We start from the raw sequence: 24993 nt of genomic DNA, 5'->3' as shown, positions 1-24993 counted from the left end.
TGGCAGACAGCAGGGATCAGAGGATTATCATCTCTCTCTGTCTGGCCATCTCTCGCTCCGTGGATTAGTTTTATCTACAAGGTAATCAGGGCTTTGCTCTCGTCCAACAGGACTACAACTCCCAGAGTCGCACACAGCATGTATCAACACCACACAGCCTCAAACAGTCCATGATATTGACTCAAAGACTTAAAACAGACAGAGTGGGAGATAAAGCAGAAAAAGTCTGGAAACGCTTTTGTACAAATGACGCTCTTATCGCTCAAGAGACAATATGAACCCACCCGAATGAGATTCTCTGCTCTGACTGGCTACGAGGGCTTGAGGCGTTCAGATTTAATTCAGGAAGTGGAGAAAGACATGGAAATCCACGTGTACTACATATATATTTATATAAGGTATATTTTGGAGATGGATGACGAAACACTTTGGGGAAAAGTCAAACTTTCATTTGGCTTAATGAACATTCTGACAAAGTATTTTTAGTTTTGATGATCATTTATTGATTTTAACATGAAAAAACTGCAGAAAAGCATTTTTCTTCTGTTTCACAATGATTAAGTTTCAATCGGTCAAGGCAAGAGGCAAGGCAAGGCTTCTCACCAAAAGCTGCTGGAAGTTTATTGGCCAAACAGATCAGTTTTTGTCCCATCAGACCAGAGGACATTTCTTCCCCCCAACAGTTTAATCCCTTCAGCTTAAGTGTCTGTAAACATCCCACTTCAGACAAAATTTGTGACTCCTGTGTGGAAATAAAATCTATTCTTTTGGTAATTCACTCTTTTATTGTGTCTGTCTCACACACGCAGGTCGCGTTCACTCTTTCACCACGCCTGAACTTCTTTGTCGGAGACAAACTTCCCGTGTGGCTCTGTGGCTCCGGGCGGCAGCAGTGCCAGGTAGACTGGAGTGATAGCGCCCTCATCTGGTGATTTGGGGGCTTTCGGACCGGCCATGTCAGTGCGCACCCAGCCTGGACAGCAGGCGTTCAGCAGGATCTGTGAAAATAAACCAAAATGGTGATAACATGTCCACCACGTTCAAGATTAATTGAAGCCAATGGAAACACAAAACTGGATTTAAAAGTAAGTATTATTAAATTATTATAAATATTAAGTACTTTTTGACAAACACAAAGTGGTTAAAAAGAAGGAAAGAAGTGGTTCTTGCTTATTGTTTGATAAAAAGTCCAGTGATTACCCCGTCATTTGGTCTCTCCTTGGACAGACGACGAGCCAGGATCATGGACAGCGTCTGAAGACACAAACACACAGACACACATATGTGGACTCAATAAAAGAAAATGTGGCACAGGGGAAGACAGTTTCCATAAACCTCACCAAATTCCCTCTGCTTTTCTTCACATTTTAAGGCCTGCAAGCTCGTTCTTGATCTCAACAGATGAGTGATTAAAAGCTGGGAGACAGGCTGATGGGTCATACCGTCAGTCCAGTCTTGGAGACTCCATACGCTGTCTCCGGCCAGCCGTCCTGCTTGTGCTCATCCTTCTTGGTCTTGTCAACAAATCGCTGCATCAGCCCCACCAGCTCGTCCTCCGTGATGTTCTCGCTGCGGAAACGCTGCTGCAGGGCCGCGCTGCACTGGTTCAAAGTGCGGGAGCCGACGAAGCTTGAGACGTTCACCACGCGGCCTGAAACACACACACACAGGATGTGTAGCAGCAGGTAGATGGTGTGGACACTGTGGTGATCACATGTCACTGACAGCCTTTAAGAACATCCAACATTGTTAAAATGATCCAACATCATGTCACCCAAATCACTAAGTTTACCTCCAGCTTTGATGATTGGCAGGAAGTGGGTCAACATGTCTCTGGTGGAGAAGAAGTTTGTCTTGAGGGTCACCTCTGCCTGGACTGCAAAGGGAGTTGTGTCTGCCGCTGAAGAGAGAGTTGGTATGATGTCACTGTCACCTCCTTACTGATCCTTCAATCCACAGTCGCAGCTCTGAACGTCACAGATTCTGTCATTTTTATGCCATTTCCTGTCTCAATTCAATTTTCAATTCAATTCGGTTTATTTATATAGCGCCAATTCACAACAAACGATATCTAATGACACTTTCCAATTAGAGCAGGTTGAGACCAAGCTCTTTAATTAAGTTGTAATACAGAGAACCCAACATCCCCCCTTGAGCAAGTACTTAGTGACAGTGACAAGGAAATACTGCCTTTTAGAAGGCAGAAACCTCAGAGAGGAGTGACTAAGTGAATCTAATCTATCAGATCCTTTGTTTTCTTTAGTTTCACTTAGTCACTCCCACTGAGGGGTATATATTTGTTCCCCACCAGACAGCAGCGAAACGTCTTCAAGCCAAATCTTCACAAGTCCAGACGCCTTGCTTTAACTCTTTGAGTGAATATGATGACTGAGAATCTCCACAGATATGATAACAATAGTAGTAACAACAATAATGGTAGCAGCTGTAAAGAAATAGAAGAAGAAGAAGAAGAAGAATCAACTTTATTGGCAGTATATATATTTTTTACATACACACACTGAATTCGTCTTCTGCATTTGACCCATCCTTAGTTGAACACACACATGCAACACCCGGCAAATTACATGCAGTGAAACACACACAGGAGCAGTGGGCAGCATCAGGCGCCCGGGGAGCATATTGGGGGGTTAAGTGCCTTGCTCAAGGGCACATCAGCCGGCTAATAGAGGGGGGGAGTATTTTTCGCATTAATCACTCCACCACACCCAAATTTTCCTGCCCGTCCAGTGGGGGAATCGAACCGGTGACCCTCCGATCACAAGCCGCTTCTCCAACCTCTAGGCCACGGCTGCCCCCAGTAATTGTAATTGAATTAAAATAGATTATGACTAGACAGTAGTAATCACAGTACGTTTCCAGCAAGACCGCAGCAGGAGGTCCAACCACGATCCATGAGAACCTATGAGTCTCACTGAGCGAACTGAACTGAACAAAGCATCTCAGTATGTTTGAATATATTCACAAACCCAACCTGCAGTGTGTGTACACGTGTGAAAACACCGGACAACCGGACTTTCAGGCGAATTTGTATATGAAAACAGCCCAGTAAGCCGACATCTGAGCGTAAACTGACACATCGTTGTAATCCTACCTTTGAATGCTATCCCAGCATTATTGACGAGGACGTCCACTCCTCCATACTTCTCCTTAAAGTAAGCAGCAGCGGTGATGATGCTGTTCAGGTCGTTGATGTCCAGCTGGTGAAACATGGGCTTCAGTCCCTCTGATTCCAGAGACTTCACGGCCTCCTGACCTCGACCGCTGCAGAAACAGCAAAGACAGTCTGAGCTTATTTTCATTCTGTCTTTATTTTTAAAGAGAACAGCAACACCTTGACTTTTATGACCTTCACCTTCAGTCTTTGCTTCTTCCTCTTCTTTAAAAGAGAATAATGTGAGATTCTCTTTAAATCACTGTGTGTTTTCTAACAAATTCACAGATGGGATATTTTGCCTCATGGTCTCATATTTGTAGGTGTAGCTGTCACGTTTGGTCCTGTTTTTAGCTTGACCTTTCAGGTCAAAACTTTCCACTAATAGCAACTTGGGCGCTTAGAGAAATCAGCTTCTCCTTTTCCATGAAATACTGATAAATCCCCACAATACAACAAAAACAACATCCTTCCAGGTGACATTTTAGTAAACTCGTGTAATGACATGACGTTGTAATATGTTGAGGCCACCACATCGGCCCAGGTGTCACCAGGTGAGCTACCTACACGTCTCTGGCGGTGACGTAAACGTCTCCTTGGAACTGCTTGCAGAGGGCTTGGACGATGGCAAAACCAATGCCCTTATTGCTGCCCGTTACCACGGCAACCTTTGTGGCCATTTCTGCACACAGAGAGAAATCAATGTGTGAACTTATGAAAACTCATTAACAATAGGAAAGGCACTGGATATAAATTACACACACGATAAACGTTATCAGCCTTGATAACAACCAGAGGAGGAGAATGAAGAGATTAAAAAAAAAAAAAAAAAAAAAAGTTGCTGAGTCATGGTGACAACTTCAGACGGAAGACTGTGAAGTAATTTCTGAAACATTAATCGTTAAAAGCGGGACCTTCATTTTGTCTTGTGATAACGTGAAAAGAGTTTCAAACTGCGAAACAATACAATTCATGCACAATTCCAACTTCGAAAATGACAATTTAATCAAAAAGCCAACACAAGATAAAAGTGCACAGTCACGTTTTCGTTGCACGTAAACTGCGTAGACAGCGCACAAATCGCTGTCTATGCAGTTTAAGTCTACAACTAGGTTGTAAACTTAAGTTTAACTCACAGTTCAAAAAGTTAGATTATCCAGTGTGTATTTACATTAGGTAATATCCATACATTTTAGCCCAGAGAGGACCTTTCGCCTGCTTTGTTCATTACATAACGCTGATTGGCTGATATGAGCATAGACGAACCCATTTTCTGTAAAACGTAGATCTAAAAATACGCATGTTTAAGTAAGCAAACTACTAACGATGAAATGGGGACGTCTTACCTTCAGCTGGTCGTGCGGTGCGGATCGAAACCTGCAGCGTTGAAGGTGCACAGAGGACTGAAGCCCGCACGGAAAACAGGCGTGAAAAGAGGAGGAAAGCCGGAGGCTGACGGCGCAGCCAGTGTGCGCATACCCGGAAAAACAACGTAAACCACATGGGTTTGAAACGTACAGGGATCCACCGTGAAGGGTCACTTTCTCATCCACATGAGAGTCATATCCAGGTGTTGTTTGGTTTTTTACTCTGTATGCGTGTCATTTATGTATTTAACTTCACTTCCTCCATAAATGTCTCCATAAATTAGAGGTGCATGCTGAATTGTTAATGTTTCACTGCAAATCAGGGAGAACCGACGTTTGATCTTTTCATCTTCATCGTGCGCATGGAAACTGGACACATCTGATCATTTCCGATGCACGCATGACATCACATTTTGTTCTTTTCTGTTTCAATAGAAACGTTTTAGTAATACAAAATATGACTTTTTTATTCTATGAAATGCCCATTTTGACCAGCAAGTGTCGCTATATTTCATCAATCTGACCTTGAGTCTGTTTCAGATCCCAGAATTCTTCACATTACGATAATTAACGTCACGGAAGTAAGTAAAGCCACGTCACGTTTTGAATTGTGATGCTCTAATTTGGTCCTTGTTAATGAACATTCTGACAAAGTATTTTTAGTTTTGATGATCATTTATTGATTTTAACATGAAAGAACTGTAGAAAAGCATTTTTCTTAAGAAAATAATCTAGAAAATGTTTAGGCTATCAAAAGCAAAAAGTTTTATCCAAAAACACCCAAAAATGATTGAACAGCACTCGCACAAATTCATACATGATTATTTTTGCAAAGGCAGACACACACCACATTAGTGTTCCCTGGTATAATTTTCATATTTTGGTTCTATTTTCCACCATCATTTTCATGATACGTCGGGTTTACAAACAGCTGAAGTGGAAAGTTTACGTACACCTTGGCTAAACATACTTAACGGATGATTCATTTCAGCAATGCTTTCTTTCGTTACATTCACAAGTTTGAGTTAACATCTGGTCGCTTCTCACCAAAAGCTGCTGGAATTTTATTGGCCAAACAGATCAGTTTTTGTCCCATCAGACCAGAGGACATTTCTTCCCCCCAACAGTTTAATCCCTTCAGCTTAAGTGTCTGTAAACATCCCACTTCAGACAAAATTCGTGACTCCTGTGTGGAAATAAAATCTATTCTTTTGGTAATTCACTCTTTTATTGTGTCTGTCTCACACACGCAGGTCGCGTTCACTCTTTCACCACGCCTGAACTTCTTTGTCGGAGACCAACTTCCCGTGTGGCTCTGTGGCTCCGGGCGGCAGCAGTGCCAGGTAGACCGGAGTGATAGCGCCCTCATCTGGTGACTTGGGGGCTTTCGGACTGGTCATGTCAGTGCGCACCCAGCCTGGACAGCAGGCGTTCAGCAGGATCTGTGAAAATAAACCAAAATGGTGATAACATGTCCACCGCGTTCAAGATTAATTGAAGCCAATGCAAACAGCAAAGTTGCTATATTCCAGTGATTACCCCGTCATTTGGTCTCCCCTTGGACAGACGACGAGCCAGGATCATGGACAGCGTCTGAAGACACAAACACGCAGACACACATACGTGGACTCAGTAAAAGAAAATGTGGCACAGGGGAAGACAGTTTCCATAAACCTCACCAAATTCCCTCTGCTTTTCTTCACATTTTAAGGCCTGCAAGCTCGTTCTTGATCTCAACAGATGAGTGATTAAAAGCTGGGAGACAGGCTGATGGGTCATACCGTCAGTCCAGTCTTGGAGACTCCATACGATGTCTCCGGCCAGCCGTCCTGCTTGTGCTCGCCCTTCTTGGCCTTGTCAACAAATCGCTGCATCAGCCCCACCAGCTCGTCCTCCGTGATGTCCTCGCTGCGGAAACGCTGCTGCAGGGCCGCGCTGCACTGGTTCAAAGCGCGGGAGCTGAGCAGGCTCGAGACGTTCACCACGCGGCCTGAGACACACACACAGAATGTCTGAAACTGCATCCCATGTCATAGATTAAATGTGAGCTGTGCTGATATCTGGAGGATTGTTATCAGGCTTTAACGAACGGCTAATTGTCACCGCATACCCAAGAAAAGAAAAGACAAAGAAGAGATCCATTTAATGTTCATAATGTGTCAGCTGTGGTGAAGCGTGGGAGGCAGCAGGTAGATGGTGTGGACACTGTGGTGATCACATGTCACTGACAGCCTTTAAGAACATCCAACATTGTTAAAATGATCCAACATCATGTCACCCAAATCACTAAGTTTACCTCCAGCTTTGATGATTGGCAGGAAGTGGGTCAACATGTCTCTGGTGGAGAAGAAGTTTGTCTTGAGGGTCACCTCTACCTGGACTGCAAAGGGAGTTGTGTCTGCCGCTGAAGAGAGAGTTGGTATGATGTCACTGTCACCTCCTTGTAAACCGACAGCTGAGCGTAAACTGACACATCGTTGTAATCCTACCATCGAATGCTATCCCAGCATTATTGACGAGGACGTCCACTCCTCCATACTTCTCCTTAAAGTAAGCAGCAGCGGTGATGATGCTGTTCAGGTCGTTGATGTCCAGCTGGTGAAACATGGGCTTCAGTCCCTCTGATTCCAGAGACTTCACGGCCTCCTGACCTCGACCGCTGCAGAAAGAGCAAAGACAGTCTGAGCTTATTTTCATTCTGTCTTTATTTTTAAAGAGAACAGCAACACCTTGACTTTTATGACCTTCACCTTCAGTCTTTGCTTCTCCCTCTTCTTAAAAAGAGAATAATGTGAGATTCTCTTTAAATCACTGTGTGTTTTCTAACAAATTCACAGATGGGATATTTTGCCTCGTGGTCTCATATTTGTAGGTGTAGCTGTCACTTTTGAAATACTGATAAATCCCCACAATACAACAAAAACAACATCCTTCCAGGTGACATTTTAGTAAACTCGTGTAATGACATGACGTTGTAATATGTTGAGGCCACCACATCGGCCCAGGTGTCACCAGGTGAGCTACCTACACGTCTCTGGCGGTGACGTAAACGTCTCCTTGGAACTGCTTGCAAAGGGCTCGGACGATGGCCAGACCAATGCCCTTATTGCTGCCCGTTACCACGGCAACCTTTGTGGCCATTTCTGCACACAGAGAGAAATCAATGTGTGAACTTATGAAAACTCATTAACAATAGGAAAGGCACTGGATATAAATTACACACACGATAAACGTTATCAGCCTTGATATCAACCAGAGGAGGAGAATGAAGAGATTTTTAAAAAAGTTGCTCAGTCATAGTGACAACTTCAGACGGAAGACTGAAATAATTAAACATTACATGTTAAACATTAAATGTTAACAATTTAATCAAAAAGCCAAACCAAGATGCGGGTTGTAAGATAAGGCTGCAAACTTAACTGTATATGACTCACAGTTCAAAAAGTTAGATTATCCAGTGTGTATTTAGATTAGCTAATATAATATAATAATATAATAAAACCCAGAGAGGACCTTTCGCCTGCTTCGTTCATTTCATTGGCGATGCGCGGATCGATACTGAAATATCGATACCCCTGAAACCGGATCGTTGTGCTCTAAATTTTTATTTTTGATTGTCAAATCAAAATATCGGTACTTTTGATACTTCAGTCATTTGAGGTACTGTATATCATTAACAGGAACACAGTAGCAACTAAACTACTGAGATCTGTATACTTGGGGAGGCGGTTGAGCGGGTGGACAGCATCAAGTTCCTGGGCATCCACATCTCCTCTGACCTCTCCTGGTCAGTGAACACCTCACACCTGGTGAAAAAGGCCCAACAGCGGCTTTTCTTTCTCAGGAAGTTGAAACGGACTGGACTGTCTACTCAGCTGCTCATGAACTTTTACAGAGCCACGATCGAAAGCATCCTGTGTCTCAGTGTGACTGTGTGGTATGGCAGTTGCACAGCACAGGACAGGAAAGATTTAGCCCGGGTGGTGAGGACAGCACAGGGGATTGTGGGCTGCAGTCTACCAGATCTGGACTCAGTTTACACTGCCCGAGTCCAGAAGAAGGCAAGACGCATTGCCACAGACCCCACCCACCCGGGCAACGAACTGTTTGTACCGCTTACATCAGGAAGGCGGTACAGGAACATTAAAACCAACAGACTCAGGGACAGCTTCTTCCCCAGAGCTGTTAAAGCAATAACCCCCCTACAGTGAAACACTCATACACATAGTCTGGCACTAGTGCACTTTGTTTTTATCTACCTCACTCTGTATTCTGCATTTTGTACTTTGTATTTTATATTTTTATTTATTTATTTTTTTTCTAAGGTGTGCAATTTTTTATTCTTCCTATTTATAAGTGTGTTTTGAAGCTGAGAATCTGCACAAAATTTCGTTATGCTTGCATAATGACAATAAAGACTCTTGAATCTTGAATCTTGAATCTAAATGATACGCGGTTGGTGGGAACTACTTTTTCTTCCGCCTGGGTAAGTGCGTAAAGCGTGAACGCAGCGGCACGCTGCTCAGTCTCTCAGTCTCAGTGTGTTGACACGATGGCAGAGCGTACGCGGAGTGATGTATGGACCTATTTCACCTCCACAGACAGCGAGACGCGCTGTGTGATGTTTGTGGAAAAACGGTAAGGAGTCGTGGCAACACAACAAACCCTGTGAAACACCTCAGGCTAAACCACCACACTGATTACGAGGTATTTATGATGAGGCGGACAGAAGAGGAGAGCACAGTGTCAGGTGCTGCTGCTACGGCAACACGGACGTCTGTGGCGGAGTCCGTCGGTGCTGCAGGCAGGAACCATCCAGGTGCAGAGGGAGAACATGTGGAGCTTTAAGCGGCGCTCGGCACTGTTGCCGTTGGAGTTGTTCAAATTAACACATGTAGTTATGACAGAAGTAACGAAATCAATACATGCCTCAACAAATAGCTGCATGAGTTCAGCTTGGAGGAACAATATGTGCATCACTGAGATAATCTCACATATAGACAAGAAGGCCTAGATTTATTCAGGTAAGGTTTCCTAAAGAATTGATCATTTAAAGTGGATTACATAGACCAGGTGTCATTAAGTTATACAGAGCGATTGTGATAAAACAGCCGTGGTGAACTTAGAAAAATATAAACGAGAAATGATGGATTTAAAAAATAACATTTTATCCATAAAATATATTTATTATTATTTAGCCTGAATTTTCATCAGGCTGGTATATCAATTCATCACTACATTTCATATTATTTGCTGATATGAGCCTGTTTCGGTAAAGATGAACCCATTTTCTGTGAAACGTAGAACTAAAAATACGCATGTTTAAGTAAGCAAACTACTAACGATGAAAGGGGGACGTCTTACCTTCAGCTGGTCGTGCGGTGCGGAGCGAAACCTGCAGCGTTGAAGGTGCACAGAGGACTGAAGCCCGCACGGGAAAACAGGCATGAAAAGAGGAGGAAAGCCGGAGGCTGACGGCGCAGCCAGTGTGCGCATACCCGGAAAAACAACGTAAACCACATGGGTTTGAAACGTACAGGGATCCACCGTGGAGGGTCACTTTCTCATCCACATGAGAGTCATATCCAGGTGTTGTTTGGTGTTTTACTCTGTATGCGTGTCATTTATGTATTTAACTTCACTGATGAAAAGCGTAAACAGAACTAATGATTTGTAATCAGTGTCAGTAGGGTGCAGGATATTTCTTGTTCAAGAGAGGATCTTTGCTGTGGTGATATTTATAGTCATTATGTTGATCGTGATCAGAAGATAAGCAAGTGATGGAAATAATGTTTGCTCCACCCGAAGGTGTCACCGCACCGGGTGGGGTCATGAGGAAGGGTCGCAGCCGTCGGGCTGGAAGAACTGCGAGGAACAGGAGGCAGAAACAAGAGAGCATCGTGCAGTCAGGTAGGAGATTCTCTATTCGCTGCTGTGTCGTGGCTTTCTGAGAATGTTTCACTGCTGTATGCAGCTGCAGCACAGACAGTCTGTCTCTCTGTGTCTCCAGTCTCTCTGAGTCACCAGCTGCAGTATGTGAGGCTGATGAAGTTTCTTCACCAACGGGGATTCACATCAACGCTGCTGCAGCCAGTCCTCTTCACCGGTACGACTTCAGCCAGGCAGCCTCCGGCCTGCGGCCTGAAGTGTTTTCATGCCTTCATGGGTTTGTTCACACAGCTGTTCGGCTGAATGAAAACTGTGGTGACAAATTACTGTTGAACAAAGCAGATGTCCACAGGTATGGAGCAGTTCAAAGCAGTTTAATCCCTTCAGCTTAAGTGTCTGTAAACATCCCAATTAAGACAAAATTTGTGACTCCTGTGTGGAAATAAAATCTATTCTTTTGGTAATTCACTCTTTTATTGTGTCTGTCTCACACACGCAGGTCGCGTTCACTCTTTCACCACGCCTGAACTTGTTTTTCGGAGACCAACTTCCCGTGTGGCTCTGTGGCTCCGGGCGGCAGCAGTGCCAGGTAGACTGGAGTGATAGCGCCCTCGTCTGGTGACTTGGGGGCTTTCGGACCGGCCATGTCAGTGCGCACCCAGCCTGGACAGCAGGGGTTCAGCAGGATCTGTGAAAATAAACCAAAATGTATGCAAGCAGTGAGGCTGATTTGTTTCTGATGATAACATGTCCACCGCGTTCAAGATTAATTGAAGCCAATGGAAACACAAAACTGGATTTAAAAGTAAGTATTATTAAATTATTATAAATATTAACTACTTTTTGACAAACACAAAGTGGTTAAAAAGAAGGAAAGAAGTGGTTCTTGCTTATTGTTTGATAAAAAGTCCAGTGATTACCCCGTCATTTGGTCTCTCCTTGGACAGACGACGAGCCAGGATCATGGACAGCGTCTGAAGACACAAACACACAGACACACATATGTGGACTCAATAAAAGAAAATGTGGCACAGGGGAAGACAGTTTCCATAAACCTCACCAAATTCCCTCTGCTTTTCTTCACATTTTAAGGCCTGCAAGCTCGTTCTTGATCTCAACAGATGAGTGATTAAAAGCTGGGAGACAGGCTGATGGGTCATACCGTCAGTCCAGTCTTGGAGACTCCATACGCTGTCTCCGGCCAGCCGTCCTGCTTGTGCTCATCCTTCTTGGTCTTGTCAACAAATTGCTGCATCAGCCCCACCAGCTCGTCCTCCGTGATGTCCTCGCTGCGGAAACGCTGCTGCAGGGCCGCGCTGCACTGGTTCAAAGTGCGGAAGCCGGCCATGCTCGAGATGTTCACCACGCGGCCTGAAACACACACACGCAGGATGTTGAAGCTGTTAACTGCATCCCATGTCATAGATTAAATGTGAGCTGTGCTGATATCCAGAGGATTGTTATCAGGACGATTGTTATCATACCCAAGAAAAGAAAAGCTGTAGTCAAACCTCTCCTTAAAAAGTCCACACTTGACCCAGAGGTTTTAAGCGGCTATAGACCAATATCTAACCTTCTGTTTCCATTCAAGATCCTTGAGAACAGTCGCCGATCAGATACATGACTTTCTTCATAGTAACAGCTTATTACAGTTCTCTGTATTACAATCTAATTAAAGAGTTTGGTCTAGACCTGCTCTAACTGCAACGTGTCATGAGATAACTTGTTGTGCTGCCCTTTGTCACCGGTCCTGTTCATTATTTTTATGGACAGGATTTCTAGGCGCAGCCAGGGGCCGGAGGGTGTCTGGTTTGGGAACCACAGGATTTCATCTCTGCTTTTTGCAGACGATGTTGTCCTGTTGACTTCTTCAAGCCAGGACCTTCAGCATGCTCTGGGGAGGTTTGCAGTTGAGTGCGAACCAGCTGGGATGAGAATCAGTACCTCCAAATCCGAGGTCATGGTTCTCGACCAGAAAAAGGTGGTTTGCCCCCTCCAGGTTGGAGGAGAGTTCTTGCCTCAGGTGGAGGAGTTTAAGTGTCTCGGGGTCTTGTTCATGAGGGAGGAAAGATGGGAGCGTGAGATTGACAGGCGGATCGGTGCAGCGACAGCAGTAATGCGGTCGTTGTATTGGTCAATTGTGGTAAAGAGAGAGCTGAGCCGTAAGGTGAAGGTCTCAATTTACCAGTCAATCTACGTTCCTGCCCTCACCTATGGTCATGAACTTTGGGTCATGACTGAAAGAACGAGATCTCAGATACAGGTGGCTGAAATGAGCTTCCTCCGCAGGGTGGCGGGGTGCTCCCTTGGGGATAGGGTGAGGAGCTCTGTCACCCGGGAGGAGCTTGGAGTAGAGCCTGGGTCGGGCCCCGAGGAAGACCCAGGACACGCTGGAGGGACTATGTCACTCAGCTGGCCTGGGTTACGCCTTGGGGTCCACCCGGAAGAGCTGGAGGAAGTGTCTGGGGAGAGGGAAGTCTGGGCATCCCTGCTCAAGCTTCTGTCCCTGCGACCCGGTTCCGGATGAAGCAGAAGAAGATGGATGGATAAATAAACTGAATTGAATTCAATTTAAAAGACAAAAGATCCATTTAATGTTCATAACGTGTCAGCTGTGGTGAAGCGTGGGAGGCAGCAGGTAGATGGTGTGGACACTGTGGTGATCACATGTCACTGACAGCCTTTAAGAACATCTAACATTGTTAAAATGATCCAACATCATGTCACCCAAATCACTAAGTTTACCTCCAGCTTTGATGATTGGCAGGAAGTGGGTCAACATGTCTCTGGTGGAGAAGAAGTTTGTCTTGAGGGTCACCTCTGCCTGGACTGCAAAGGGAGTTGTATCTGCCACTGAAGAGAGAGTTGATATGATTTAATTAATTTAAGTTAATTTAATTTACTTTATTAATCCCAAACTGGGAAATTACTTCTCTGCATTTAACCCGTTACACATGCAACATGCAGTGAAACACACAGGAGCAGTGGGCTGCATCAAGCGCCCGGGGAGCATATTTGGGAGCTAAGTGCCTTGCTCAAGGGCACATCAGCTAGCTAATGGGGGGTGGGACATTATCATTCCACCACAATCAAATTTTTCCTGCCCGTCCAGTGGGGGAATCGAACCAGCGACCTTCCGATCGCAAGCCGCTTCTCCAACCTCTAGGCCACGGCAGCCCCCGTGATGTCACTGTCACCTCCTTTCTGATCCTTCAGTCCACAGTCGCAGCTCTGAACATCACAGATTCTGTCATTTTTATGCCATTTCTTGTCTAAATGAGCGAGTTTGTCATGTACACGTGTACATGTGTACACGTGTGTGTGTGTGTACACGTGTGAAAACAGCGGACAACCGGACTTTCAGGCGAATTTGTATATGAAAACAGCCCAGTAAGCCGACATCTGAGCGTAAACTGACACATCGTTGTAATCCTACCTTTGAATGCTATCCCAGCATTATTGACGAGGACGTCCACTCCTCCATACTTCTCCTTAAAGTAAGCAGCAGCGGTGATGATGCTGTTCAGGTCGTTGATGTCCAGCTGGTGAAACATGGGCTTCAGTCCCTCTGATTCCAGAGACTTCACGGCCTCCTGACCTCGACCGCTGCAGAAACAGCAAAGACAGTCTGAGCTTATTTTCATTCTGTCTTTATTTTTAAAGAGAACAGCAACACCTTGACTTTTATGACCTTCACCTTCAGTCTTTGCTTCTTCCTCTTCTTAAAAAGAGAATAATGTGAGATTCTCTTTAAATCACTGTGTGTTTTCTAACAAATTCACAGATGGGATATTTTGCCTCGTGGTCTCATATTTGTAGGTGTAGCTGTCACTTTTGAAATACTGATAAATCCCCACAATACAACAAAAACAACATCCTTCCAGGTGACATTTTAGTAAACTCGTGTAATGACATGACGTTGTAATATGTTGAGGCCACCACATCGGCCCAGGTGTCACCAGGTGAGCTACCTACACGTCTCTGGCGGTGACGTAAACGTCTCCTTGGAACTGCTTGCAGAGGGCTCGGACGATGGCAAAACCAATGCCCTTATTGCTGCCTGTTACCACGGCAACCTTTGTGGCCATTTCTGCACACAGAGAGAAATCAATGTGTGAACTTATGAAAACTCATTAACAATAGGAAAGGCACTGGATATAAATTACACACACGATAAACGTTATCAGCCTTGATATCAACCAGAGGAGGAGAATGAAGAGATTTTTAAAAAAGTTGCTGAGTCATGGTGACAACTTCAGATGGAAGACTGAAATAATTAAACATTACATGTTAAACATTAAATGTTAACAATTTAATCAAAAAGCCAAACCAAGATGCGGGTTGTAAGATAAGGCTGCAAACTTAACTGTATATGACTCACAGTTCAAAAAGTTAGATTATCCAGTGTGTATTTAGATTAGCTAATATCCATACATTGTAGCCCAGAGAGGACCTTTCGCCTGCTTTGTTCATTACATAACGCTGATTGGCTGATATGAGCCTGTTTCGGTAAAGGTGAACCCGTTTTCTGAAGATCGCAAAATACGCATTTTTAAGTAAGCAAACTAAGCTACTGGTGAAATGGGGGCGTCTTACTTTCCAACAGGTCTTGTGGTGCGGGGCGACCCGGAATGAAAAGAGGAGGAAAGCCGGAGGCTGACGGCGCAGCCAGTGTGCGCATACCCGGAAAAACAACGTAAACCACATGGGTTTGAAACGTACAGGGATCCACCGCGAAGGGTCACTTTCTCATCCACATGAGAGTCATATCCAGGTGTTGTTTGGTGTTTTACTCTGTATGCGTGTCATTTATGTATTTAACTTCACTGATGAAAAGCGTAAACAGAACTAATGATTTGTAATCAGTGTCAGTAGGGTGCAGGATATTTCTTGTTCAAGAGAGGATCTTTGCTGTGGTGATATTTATAGTCATTATGTTGATCGTGATCAGAAGATAAGCAAGTGATGGAAATAATGTTTGCTCCACCCGAAGGTGTCACCGCACCGGGTGGGGTCATGAGGAAGGGTCGCAGCCGTCGGGCTGGAAGAACTGCGAGGAACAGGAGGCAGAAACAAGAGAGCATCGTGCAGTCAGGTAGGAGATTCTCTATTCGCTGCTGTGTCGTGGCTTTCTGAGAATGTTTCACTGCTGTAAGCAGCTGCAGCACAGACAGTCTGTCTCTCTGTGTCTCCAGTCTCTCTGAGTCACCAGCTGCAGTATGTGAGGCTGATGAAGTTTCTCCACCAACGGGGATTCACGTCAACGCTGCTGCAGCCAGTCCTCTTCACCGGTACGACTTCAGCCAGGCAGCCTCCGGCCTGCGGCCTGAAGTGTTTTCATGCCTTCATGGGTTTGTTCACACAGCTGTTCGACGTCTAGCTCAGAGACACTGAAGAAGCGTTTGGCATCATCGGCACAAGACGTTTGGTTTGCAGTGTGATGTTTAGACGAACATTCAGTTTCTTTAGCTGTAACGCGTCGTGGTTGACAGATACAGGAGCCAGTGGGCCTGTTCAGGTTCTGCTGTGTGAGAGCAAAAACCTGACTTTCAAGTCCCCGTCAACAGTAAGAAAAGCTCCACATATAAATTACATCAAGACAACGCCCACACACCTGTGAGATGCCTTTCTCGTCCCCCTCGAGATAAACCTTAGCAGCCTTGATATCAGCCACAAGAGAACATATAAGATTTGCAGTCACAAAGTGAAAAATTCAGAGGGAAGATTGTGAAAGTGTTCTTTAAATTGTCTTTAATGTGACATAGCTGGAACTAAGAAAGCAGTTTAAACTGCAAAACAAGACAATATGTCCATGACTTCGACTTCAGAAAATGACATAAATATACATAATACATAAACTGGCTGGACAAGGAATTATGCGACTAGGGTGTGAAGCAAACTTTCCTCACACTTCAGAACATTAGATTATATTTTCTCCTCATAGATTTTAGCTTTTAGAGAGGGCCTTTCACCTGGTTTGTTCATTACATAACACTGACTGGATGATATGAGCATGTTTCATTTCCTGTATTCCAGACACGGGCAGAGGACTGCAAGCTCTCAAGACCATAAAAGTAAGTGTGCTACCATGCATCAGTGCATCTGACTGAATAAACAGCCACACATTAATGAGTTACGTAAACAAGTTAACAATCACAGCATGTACACATGTTCTCCAGTTAACAATCCTCTACTTTTCTCCTGACACGTCTTTCCCGAGGTGACGTATGTGCATCCATAATTACAAAACAGCTAAATAGCTTGGAGCCAAATAATCTATTAAAAAACTGAGCATACTGAAAATCAGACACCTCAAGTCAAGCAGTCTTATAATAATTCAGTTGATCTTTTAGTTTGGTTGTTCATTCTTTGTCTTTGCTCTTCTGTCAGCCCGGCCAGCTGCTCATCTCTCTGCCAGAGTCGTGTCTGCTCACGACCTCGACTGTCCTGGACGGCTACCTGGGACCGTATGTCGAGAGGTAAACACGTTCATGTACAAGCGAAAAACGTTTAACATGTGTCACCTTTTCCATAGCCACCATAACGAACACTGGAGTGTTATTTCTTCTGTCTCTCCAGGTGGAAGCCCCGCCTCTCCCCCCTCTTGGTGCTTTGTGTCTTCCTGGTGTGCGAGCGTCACAGAGGAGACGCCTCTGATTGGTTCCCCTACATCGACGCGTTGCCCACCTCTTACACCTGCCCCGCCTATTTCACAGATGAGGTCATGGCCGTCCTGCCCGCTGGTGTGCGCAGACGGGCTTTAGAGCAGAGGGAGGCGGTGCGAGAAATCCACTCTTTGAATCAAGACTTTTTCAGGCGAGTCCAGCACACAGGAAGCAAGTCGTTCAGGTTACGTGAGGGTGTGTGTGCGTCACTTAACATTTTTGTGACACACTGACTCTTTGCATTTAGATCACAGTCTTTTATGCTCTTTTGTGCTGTTATTTTGCTACATTGTTCTCCTTCATGTAAATAAGAGAAGTGACAGTCAGTCTCCCTTCTGTGAATCCTGTCAAAAGCATCTGACTGTCTCAGTGTTTGATCCTTGATCCAGATCCCTGCAGCCAGTCCTGAGTCAGCCTGTGGAGGAGGTGCTGACATATGAAGCACTGAGGTACACACACACACACACATGAAAATTAAATATAAATAGTTTTGATGATTGAGGGCTGCACAGGAAAAACTTCTGTAAACAGGCTGACAGACTTACTCAGGTGCGTCAGACGACTGCCACGTCAGGTTATTAAGCTGTCACCCTCCTCTTCCTCCAGGTGGGCGTGGTGCAGTGTCAACACGCGCTCTGTCTTCATGTCCCATCCATCCAACAATTTCCTGTTTGGACAGAATGTCTATGCATTAGCTCCCTTCCTGGACCTGCTCAATCACCGCCCTGATGTGCAGGTATACTCCTGTAAACACATCAACGCTTAACAAGATGCAAAAGCACCCAGAAGAAGGTGTGTGTTACTGAGTGTGTATTTCCATGTTTTTGTTTTCCAGGTTAAAGCAAGTTTCAATGACGTGACGAGATGCTATGAAATCAGGAGCGTGTGTGGGACACTTCGCTACCAGCAGGCCTTCATTAACTACGGTTCCCACGACAACCAGCGCCTGATGCTGGAGTACGGCTTTGTGGCCCCCTGCAACCCCCACAGCGTGGTCTACGTGGAGACAGGTGAACCCTAGCAGGAAGCAGAGAGATACTCAACATCCAGATCTACCTGAAAAGTTCAGGCTGTATAATCGGCCAATAAAATTCAGAATAGCATGAAATTTAAAGTGGAAAGTGTGCATGTATTTATTTACTTGAATCAAACTGAAGGTATACACCATGCCTTACACATTTGATGTAACTAAAGTTTGTCCCTCAGATCTCCTGGCTGACATTTTAAGAGGCGACAGGAGTTTGGATCAGAAGATCAAGTTTCTCAGAGAGAACGATTTCCTTCAGTAAGACTGACATCAGCATCGTCGTTGTCCTTGTGTGAGATACTATTAACCAGGAACCAGGAGGGATGTTAAAGGAACAGTCCTCAGTTTTTAGAAGAACATTTTCTGAGAGCAGTTTCCCTGTGTATCCAGTCTTGATGCTAAAACAGATTAAATCAACAGTATAAAAGAAAATTCAGTCACTTGTCTCATCAGCCCGAGCCGATGGAGTTTCTCAGTCCACAAAACTGCTAAACAACTGAAGTTGGGAGGGGGGGGTTAAAATGAAAATAATATTTACTGTGTAAAATCACTCAAGCCTTACTGCTGCATCTTACTTTTCTCTTTTCTCTGTCAGTAATCTCACTGTGTCCTGTGAGGGTCCCAGTTGGAGGCTGATGACGGCTCTCAGGGTGTTGTCGCTGCCACAGACACTGTAGTAAGACCACACACACACACACACACTTCCTATTTAGTGTTTATGGATCCAAATGAATCTTGAATTTCCCTCGGGATCAAAAAAGTATCTATCTAAATGATTTATTTAATGTTTGTTTTCACAGTCACCACTGGAGGGCAGTGCTGCTCGGCCAGGAGGTGTGTGAGGCGAGAGAGGAGTGGAGCATCCACACAGCAAAGACTCTCTGTCAGAGACTACTACAAGACACACACTCAGCTCTGGATAAGGTGTGTGTGTGTACACACCCACACACTCCACTCAGTATCAGCTTATTTCCACCGGTGTTTAGTTGTCATGTGCTGTGTGTGTGTGTGTGTTCAGATCTCCCACCTGCTCCAGCGGTGTGACCAGTCAGTCAGGGAGCAGCTCGATGTGGCCAGGTCACTGCGACAGGAAGAGAGGTGCATCCTGGGAAGCTGTCTTGAGGCACTGGAAGGCACGCCCAGACAACCACATGAACCGTTGCCATGCCAATCTGATGTCGACAGCTGAGAGCTGACATCCGATTGGTGCTCTGCCTTATCGGTTGCAGTAGAAGTGAGATTATGGACTGAAGTGGTGTTGCTGGACATCCTCCTTCTTCCCGCTCTGTTTGTAGACCAGTGACGCCGACAAAAGCAGCAGGATTGGTGGCCACAGGTTTGGTTCCGGGTGTGCTGAAAGAGTATCTGCCCTGCTTTAACAGCTCTCATCACCACCAAGTCAGAGTCCAACACAGAGTCTGCTAAAATGACCGCAGACCAGAGGATCTCTAAGTGGAAGGTGAGACTCAGTGAGTGCAAGTGACGCATTAGGTATCAAAAGGAGACGGAGAATTGCCTGAATGTGTGATTTGGCTAAAGAGATCAGTAGTTCTGGAGAATTCTGTCTCAGGATGGACCTTTTATGTATTTGATGTGGTGTAAAGTTACATCAAACAGCGATATCAGGCGATCTTGGCTCAACTGTTGAGTGTTTATGGGATCAGATAACACAATCATGATCCCACAGGCATCCAGGACTTGAGTGACACCAAGCACATAGACTAAACTATTTGCAGTTTGCTCTGAAGAAGCTCTTCTTGTAACCAGCAGAGGAGTCACATTTTCTTATTTATTAGAACTGCAACATTACACAACACATTTTACATCAAGTGCATAAATTTACACCGTGCGTTTCCTGTTTAGATCGCAGTTTGGATGACTTATAAGTAAAGCCTAAAATTCTGCCACAGTCATCTTTTCTGATAAAATTTGTATTCATTGAAACTTTGTTGGTTCTTGAAGTCAGTTTATTGTTTATTCCAGCTCAAAGTGCAGCTGGGCCCTCGAAGCGCAGGCGTCACTCAGCGTGTGGCAGCAGGTTGATCGTGATGTCCACTTTTATTTGTGTCTCAGTGTCTTGGTCAGAGTTGAACAACCGCCTTGGCCTTCTGGTGACGCTGGACCGTCTCCATGGCGACTGTGGCTTCATAGAGAGGGACCGCCTCCTCAGGCTGAGGTCTGCAGAGACGGATTGAAAACCAGACCAACCCGTGACACAACAGATTGCATTTGATCAAGTCAAACTCCACCGTGTGTGTCTGGAGAGCGACGGGCTGCAGTTCTTTAATCTGTGCTTTCACGGTTGTGGTGGAGTGAATGAAGTAAAAATGTCCGTGTTTTTGGACATGCGTCGCCCTGAATGAATTATTATCTTTACATTGATGACTTGCAAGGTAGAGAAAAGAGCAACTTTGACTACTTTCAACCCTGGTGCGAGTAACATCTCTTACATGGTCATTGGAAAATGAATTTGTATCCATATTTTGAACTAGCTAAGATCTGAACTACTGGATTGACCGACCCCCAACAACCTGACTGAGCGTTTGTTGTGTCTGCGTTACCTCAGGACTCCTGCTGACATCTTCTCCACAATGTCCTTCAGAATATCTGGCACGAGGCTGTTAAGGAATGTGTGTGTGTGTGTGATCGATCGTCTGCATATGTTTTAGTTCACATGCTGTGAGTGAAGGATACGGAGGTATCTTCCTTGCTGCGCTGATGAAGCCGTCCAGACTTCATGGTTGAGGAAAGACAAAGAGGCGGATTTCAAGTAGAGTAACCGGCAGTCTGGAGGATCCAACTGTGATTGTACATGCAGAGATTTGTGTCAGTGGACATCAGGAAAAGGAAGAAGTGTCCATAAGAACCTTCACAGACACCTGCGTGTTGTTCGTGTTGACACCAAAAACACAGGCCTATGAAACAAAATGTCACCTCGCTTATGTATGTTGAATTGTTAGCCCAGTGTGGTATGGCCAGACTGTAGCCAGAACAGTCTCACCTGCAGGTCTTTGTGGGACGTGACCCAGTGTCCCCCGACTCCCAGCACACTGATGATGTCGTGTTTGTGTGGGAGCAGCTTCGTCTCCTCCGACTCGTCCTCCTCTTCCTCCTCGTCTTGCAGACGCACTTCACACAAACACACAGAGAAATGCTGTGGTTTTAAATGAAGAGCGAATGTTCATTTGGGCTGATCTACATTACCATTCACAATCCCTGAGGGCATGCTGACAGATCTGGAGTCAGTGTTACAATCAGACTGTTCATTAGTGTTCGGTGTGAAAAGGACAGAAACAGACCTCCAGAGTCTACGACGATGTCCACTCCCAGTCCTCCTGTCTCCTCCAGAACCACTGGCAGCAGGTCTGATAAGCCGTTATACACTGGAATAACCTTAGCTTTAGGCACAAAGACACAGAAACCTCATGTTTCAGTACATTTAACAACTAAACTGGCCTCGATGCCAGTTTGCAGCTCTACTCCAACCTGCACTAAATATTTCACTGCAGTAGTTTCAATTTTGATATTGTCCACGTGGTGTCAGCAGGTTTTAGACCAAGATTATCTTTTAAATTCAACTTCCCTTTCACAGCATTTACTGATATATACTAACTGGTGATTTGCTGTACACTGGAATCATCCCAGCTTCAGACTGACGAAGGATTTAGAACTATTCACTCCAAGCCTGAAAAGATCAGCAAGGAGGCAAGCAAGAAAGACAGAAAGACAAGATCTCACCTACTAAAGGATCCTGAACACCTGGGTAAAATGTGAAGGGAGAGGAGAGAAAAGGAGAAAAATGACAGAAAAAAGAAGGAAAGATTTTTTTTAAAGTGAAAGAGGAGCCAAACAGCATGAAATGATGAGAAAGGAGCAGCGCCCTGTTCCTCAGTTAACCGCTGTGATTTTGCAGAAAACCTAAGTTTCTGAAATCAAACTACAGATTCAGAGCTGGCCTGTGCGTACCAACGCTGGGCCGCAGCTGCTCCAGGAATGTGTGTTTTTGTGGCGAGTGTGACGTCGTCATAACCTTCACTCCATGGTAACAAGCCAACTGGATGCACATAAGGCCAAAAGACTGGGGAGAGAGAGACGAGATGGGAACATTACTGAGATACACTTACAATTCATACAAAGCTGAAATATTTTGCATTCATCTGTTTTAAAAGTAGAAAACACAAGGCAACACAGGGAGACGTGTTGCAACAAAGGTCCTGACGGGCTAAAACCTTCCTGTATGAAGGCTGCGATAACATGGGGAGTACGTTTCTCCACCACGTCACTAAGATTCCCTATCCTGTGATATTTTTACATACGCTGGCTCCGTCCATGACCAGGAGTGTGTGTCCTGCTGCCATGCGAGCATGTGTGTGTAGCGCAGTGTAAGCACAGATGCCGTCATGCAGCGCTCCTGCGACACACGCCGAGCTGAGCTTCTCTGGCTTCTGGACTGGACCACACAAACAGAAACACAAAATTTATCAGTAATACCACATAATTTCAGTTTCAGGGGACGAACTCCCCTTTAAGAACTGATTTAAAATGATTTTCCAGCCACCTACAAGCCCAGCATGTTCTCTCTTTTCAAGTGTGAAAGAAAGGACGTTTCAAAATGAAGTCAGGCAGAAACTAAAGAGGTGGCACTTGGTGCACTTAAGGTGCTGTAGGACTCGTCTCCTCCTGTCAAAGTGCCAACACCACAGATGAAAGGCTGACAGAGAAGGGTCAGTTCAGAAAGCCACTGCGCCTGCTGTGGAGCAGCTGAGAACAGCTTGACCTTTCAGATGAGGGGATGTGAGCTGACTCATCACAGACTAGCCTGCAGAGCACGAATCTGTAAAGTCGAGGAGTCAGGATGAAAATGGAAAGAAAAAGTGATGACTTTTTTTAATATGTGCTGGCTAACTGCTGAGAATTTTATGTTTGATGATAATGGAAGCTGCTCTTTACAGGAACAAAGTGTGCATTACTAAGTGTGTATTGCACAGTACTGTGTGTACACAGTGCGCTACCTAAATAGTGTTCATCTACGTCAATGATGTCACAGAGTCCAGAGCAAGGAGAGTCCAGAGGCAGAATACCTGGAAAAGAAGGTTCATGAGGGACAGTTCTTAAGTTATACAGTGTATACTATGCTACACATATGCTACAGTATTAAAGGGACAGTTCACGCCAAAGTGGTAACATTAGCTTAGCTTAGTTAGCTAGCCTGTCATCCATTGGCAAGAAAGCAGACATCGCTACAGACAGTTTCTCCAATAAATCCTACCTACAACCTCATCCTCCGGCTGGAAGAAAGAGACTTTGTCGCCCACTGCAGAGAACAAGAAGCAGACCCATTAAAACTGGAGCTGACAAAAGTCTGTGAAGGCACTCACTACGAAACACAGTTCACTTTGCGTGTTTAAAACCTTGCAGGATGACGCCGGCCACCTCTCTGCCAACAGGAATTAGATCTCTGTGGATCCCAATGTCAGCGAGCAGCTGTAGCACAGGAGGAGAGACAAGCAGAGGAGTCGTCAGTCATCACCAGACATGGATCACACATGTGATTTACAGCACCGGCACTCAAGGCCTGCGGCTGGATGCATGGACGCATACAGCGTAAGGCCTGTAAATGACAGTTCTGAAGATGCCCAAATGTATTTCAACATTAAAACATAAACTGCACCTGTAATAATTGCAGTGGTTAACTGAGTGGTTCTAGTTTTTTTGTTTTTTAGCATTAATTAGACTTTTACTCTCTTGTATTTGACTGGTTACTGCTGGATTGATGGCTCTTTTTTAATCCTTTTATTGTTTTTGAATGTTTTATTTTGAATAAAACTTTGTATGATTTTGTGCTAGTTGACATCATATTTGAGTACCTTGAGGTCCAGTGGGCTGAGTCCACACGCTTTTACCTGGACCCTGACCACATGGCTGCCTAAAACGTCTGGAAGAGTCTGGAGAGGAACAAACGGAGAGAAACAAGGCTTTTCAGCATTACGCATTATAAAAAAGAAGATGGAGACAGACAGAAAGGTTAACATCAGCTGCACAGACAAAAGTCGATGACACACTCTCTTTAATAAACAGAAAAGTTTAAATATGCAGACACATGAGGACGGACTGTATGGATCAGTCTTCCTCTCATCACTGTAACACACATTGGATTAATAAACTGTTTTTTATACTAACTAGTGACCGATGGTTTTTCAATGTAATTTAGGTTTCTGGAGAAGTTATTTTCTATTCGAACAGTGGAGAGCTAAAATGTATTTTGTTTTAAAACATGCACGACAAACGTCATGTGTGAAGTTCTCAGCAGCAGGGATCTCTCCTGCCCTTAGGCTGAAACACTCTTTTGCTTTCACTGATGTGATGCTTCAGCGTGTCATGCCATGAAATGTGGCTCATGATGACAGTCTTGAGCCAGCCAGCAGCAGCATCCTGCACAGTGAGACCCCCGTAACAACACGACACTCACCGTTTCCTGAATAACGAACTTGGGCTCAGCACCAGCCACACCAGCTCGGCAGTATAAACCTTTCATGATGTTTCAAGTCAGACAGGAAGCTACAAGAATCTAAAATGCTTGACAATAATCCTTTTCATTTGCCAGCTGTTTTATTTATCCTGCTGTAGAAACTGTCGCCTACAACCTGCTGCTGCTGCTGCTAAACTGACTAGCTAGAGTCAGCTGACCTCTTCTTCTTCTTCTTGCTTGGATTATTGCCTGTGGTATTAAAATGATGATGATGATGAAGGATACCGCCCTCTACTGGATGTTATAGACAATCACAAGCAGCACAGGCCTGCTTGAACAAAAAAGTGACTCTTTGTGTCATTTAAAGTAATATCGCCATGTTAAACTACTTTATGTTTGATGTA

At 44.8% G+C, this 24993-nt stretch overlaps 5 protein-coding genes and 1 long non-coding RNA gene across 12 annotated transcripts; 2 read left to right on the top strand and 4 right to left on the bottom strand.

Annotated features, from left to right (window-relative positions):
- Nucleotides 1-479: 479 nt before the first annotated feature.
- Nucleotides 480-9996, bottom strand: LOC124065667 (carbonyl reductase [NADPH] 1-like). Of its 2 annotated transcripts, none has more exons than XM_046401272.1 (7): nt 9904-9996; nt 3740-3854; nt 3113-3282; nt 1793-1900; nt 1443-1651; nt 1201-1254; nt 480-998 (listed from the first exon to the last, which is right to left on the bottom strand). In XM_046401272.1, the coding sequence occupies exons 2-7, from the start codon at nt 3850-3852 to the stop codon at nt 825-827; spliced, it is 828 nt and encodes a 275-aa protein (XP_046257228.1). In that variant the 5' UTR covers nt 3853-3854; nt 9904-9996; the 3' UTR covers nt 480-824. The 2 variants fall into 2 exon arrangements, with proteins under 2 accessions (XP_046257228.1, XP_046257227.1); XM_046401271.1 differs by lacking the exon at nt 9904-9996 and adding an exon at nt 4519-4690.
- setd4 (SET domain containing 4) lies at nt 4645-20464 on the top strand. Of its 4 annotated transcripts, none has more exons than XM_046401266.1 (14): nt 4645-4742; nt 10348-10449; nt 10550-10645; nt 16465-16502; nt 16819-16907; nt 17008-17244; nt 17483-17542; nt 17700-17829; nt 17929-18103; nt 18288-18378; nt 18716-18796; nt 18921-19044; nt 19139-19579; nt 20104-20464. In XM_046401266.1, exons 2-13 carry the CDS (start codon nt 10371-10373, stop codon nt 19307-19309), a joined length of 1371 nt encoding a protein of 456 aa, XP_046257222.1. In that variant the 5' UTR covers nt 4645-4742; nt 10348-10370; the 3' UTR covers nt 19310-19579; nt 20104-20464. The 4 variants fall into 4 exon arrangements, with proteins under 4 accessions (XP_046257222.1, XP_046257223.1, XP_046257224.1 ...); XM_046401267.1 differs by lacking the exon at nt 4645-4742 and adding an exon at nt 9990-10128; XM_046401268.1 differs by lacking the exons at nt 4645-4742; nt 10348-10449; nt 10550-10645 and adding exons at nt 15054-15202; nt 15422-15523; nt 15624-15719 and having other exon boundaries at nt 18300-18378.
- Nucleotides 5749-10035, bottom strand: LOC124065669 (carbonyl reductase [NADPH] 1-like). The gene is made up of 7 exons (XM_046401276.1): nt 9904-10035; nt 7568-7682; nt 7029-7198; nt 6836-6943; nt 6321-6529; nt 6079-6132; nt 5749-5981 (listed from the first exon to the last, which is right to left on the bottom strand). Exons 2-7 carry the CDS (start codon nt 7678-7680, stop codon nt 5808-5810), a joined length of 828 nt encoding a protein of 275 aa, XP_046257232.1. The 5' UTR covers nt 7681-7682; nt 9904-10035; the 3' UTR covers nt 5749-5807.
- Nucleotides 10705-11535, top strand: LOC124065670. The gene is made up of 3 exons (XR_006844475.1): nt 10705-10780; nt 10928-11233; nt 11521-11535. It is a non-coding gene; the product is annotated as an uncharacterized LOC124065670 (long non-coding RNA).
- On the bottom strand, nt 10884-15134 carry LOC124065668 (carbonyl reductase [NADPH] 1-like). Of its 2 annotated transcripts, XM_046401273.1 has the most exons (7): nt 15025-15133; nt 14404-14518; nt 13865-14034; nt 13174-13281; nt 11591-11799; nt 11349-11402; nt 10884-11116 (listed from the first exon to the last, which is right to left on the bottom strand). In XM_046401273.1, the coding sequence occupies exons 1-7, from the start codon at nt 15107-15109 to the stop codon at nt 10943-10945; spliced, it is 915 nt and encodes a 304-aa protein (XP_046257229.1). In that variant the 5' UTR covers nt 15110-15133; the 3' UTR covers nt 10884-10942. The 2 variants fall into 2 exon arrangements, with proteins under 2 accessions (XP_046257229.1, XP_046257230.1); XM_046401274.1 differs by lacking the exon at nt 13174-13281 and having other exon boundaries at nt 15025-15134.
- On the bottom strand, nt 19896-24826 carry cryzl1 (crystallin, zeta (quinone reductase)-like 1). Of its 2 annotated transcripts, XM_046401269.1 has the most exons (13): nt 24590-24826; nt 23988-24065; nt 23532-23604; nt 23390-23434; nt 23133-23201; nt 22437-22570; nt 22087-22198; nt 21859-21879; nt 21420-21518; nt 21122-21249; nt 20815-20920; nt 20682-20727; nt 19896-20298 (listed from the first exon to the last, which is right to left on the bottom strand). In XM_046401269.1, the coding sequence occupies exons 1-13, from the start codon at nt 24653-24655 to the stop codon at nt 20202-20204; spliced, it is 1074 nt and encodes a 357-aa protein (XP_046257225.1). In that variant the 5' UTR covers nt 24656-24826; the 3' UTR covers nt 19896-20201. The 2 variants fall into 2 exon arrangements, with proteins under 2 accessions (XP_046257225.1, XP_046257226.1); XM_046401270.1 differs by lacking the exon at nt 21859-21879 and having other exon boundaries at nt 24590-24825.
- Nucleotides 24827-24993: the final 167 nt, after the last annotated feature.

This window comes from Scatophagus argus, chromosome 10, assembly GCF_020382885.2.
Source record: "Scatophagus argus isolate fScaArg1 chromosome 10, fScaArg1.pri, whole genome shotgun sequence".
In the NCBI taxonomy this organism is placed as follows: Eukaryota; Metazoa; Chordata; class Actinopteri; family Scatophagidae; genus Scatophagus; species Scatophagus argus.
Note: the sequence above shows the minus strand (reverse complement) of the source record. Positions and strands in the feature narration are given on the sequence as shown.

What these genes read in the sequence shown, in the direction of transcription:
- LOC124065669 (XM_046401276.1), bottom strand. Translation starts at nt 7,680, where the DNA reads ATGGCCACAAAGGTTGCCGTGGTAACGGGCAGCAATAAGGGCATTGGT. An exon ending in TACGTCACCGCCAGAGACGT is followed by an intron (nt 7,199 to 7,567) that starts GTAGGTAGCTCA and finishes CTCTTTCTGCAG; the next exon opens with CGGTCGAGGTCAGGAGGCCG. An exon ending in GCCAATCATCAAAGCTGGAG is followed by an intron (nt 6,530 to 6,835) that starts GTAAACTTAGTG and finishes TGTGTGTCTCAG; the next exon opens with GCCGCGTGGTGAACGTCTCG.
- LOC124065667 (XM_046401271.1), bottom strand. Translation starts at nt 4,675, where the DNA reads ATGTGGTTTACGTTGTTTTTCCGGGTATGCGCACACTGGCTGCGCCGT. An exon ending in TGCTGGGATAGCATTCAAAG is followed by an intron (nt 1,901 to 3,112) that starts GTAGGATTACAA and finishes CTCTCTCTTCAG; the next exon opens with CGGCAGACACAACTCCCTTT. An exon ending in AGGAGAGACCAAATGACGGG is followed by an intron (nt 999 to 1,200) that starts GTAATCACTGGA and finishes TTATTTTCACAG; the next exon opens with ATCCTGCTGAACGCCTGCTG.
- cryzl1 (XM_046401269.1), bottom strand. Translation starts at nt 24,655, where the DNA reads ATGAAAGGTTTATACTGCCGAGCTGGTGTGGCTGGTGCTGAGCCCAAG. An exon ending in AGTTCGTTATTCAGGAAACG is followed by an intron (nt 24,066 to 24,589) that starts GTGAGTGTCGTG and finishes GTTCCTCTCCAG; the next exon opens with ACTCTTCCAGACGTTTTAGG. An exon ending in TCAGCCCACTGGACCTCAAG is followed by an intron (nt 23,605 to 23,987) that starts GTACTCAAATAT and finishes CCTGTGCTACAG; the next exon opens with CTGCTCGCTGACATTGGGAT.
- setd4 (XM_046401266.1), top strand. Translation starts at nt 10,371, where the DNA reads ATGAGGAAGGGTCGCAGCCGTCGGGCTGGAAGAACTGCGAGGAACAGG. An exon ending in CTGGGACCGTATGTCGAGAG is followed by an intron (nt 16,908 to 17,007) that starts GTAAACACGTTC and finishes CTGTCTCTCCAG; the next exon opens with GTGGAAGCCCCGCCTCTCCC. An exon ending in TTGAATCAAGACTTTTTCAG is followed by an intron (nt 17,245 to 17,482) that starts GCGAGTCCAGCA and finishes TCCTTGATCCAG; the next exon opens with ATCCCTGCAGCCAGTCCTGA.
- LOC124065668 (XM_046401273.1), bottom strand. Translation starts at nt 15,109, where the DNA reads ATGCGCACACTGGCTGCGCCGTCAGCCTCCGGCTTTCCTCCTCTTTTC. An exon ending in TACGTCACCGCCAGAGACGT is followed by an intron (nt 14,035 to 14,403) that starts GTAGGTAGCTCA and finishes CTGTTTCTGCAG; the next exon opens with CGGTCGAGGTCAGGAGGCCG. An exon ending in GCCAATCATCAAAGCTGGAG is followed by an intron (nt 11,800 to 13,173) that starts GTAAACTTAGTG and finishes TGTGTGTTTCAG; the next exon opens with GCCGCGTGGTGAACATCTCG.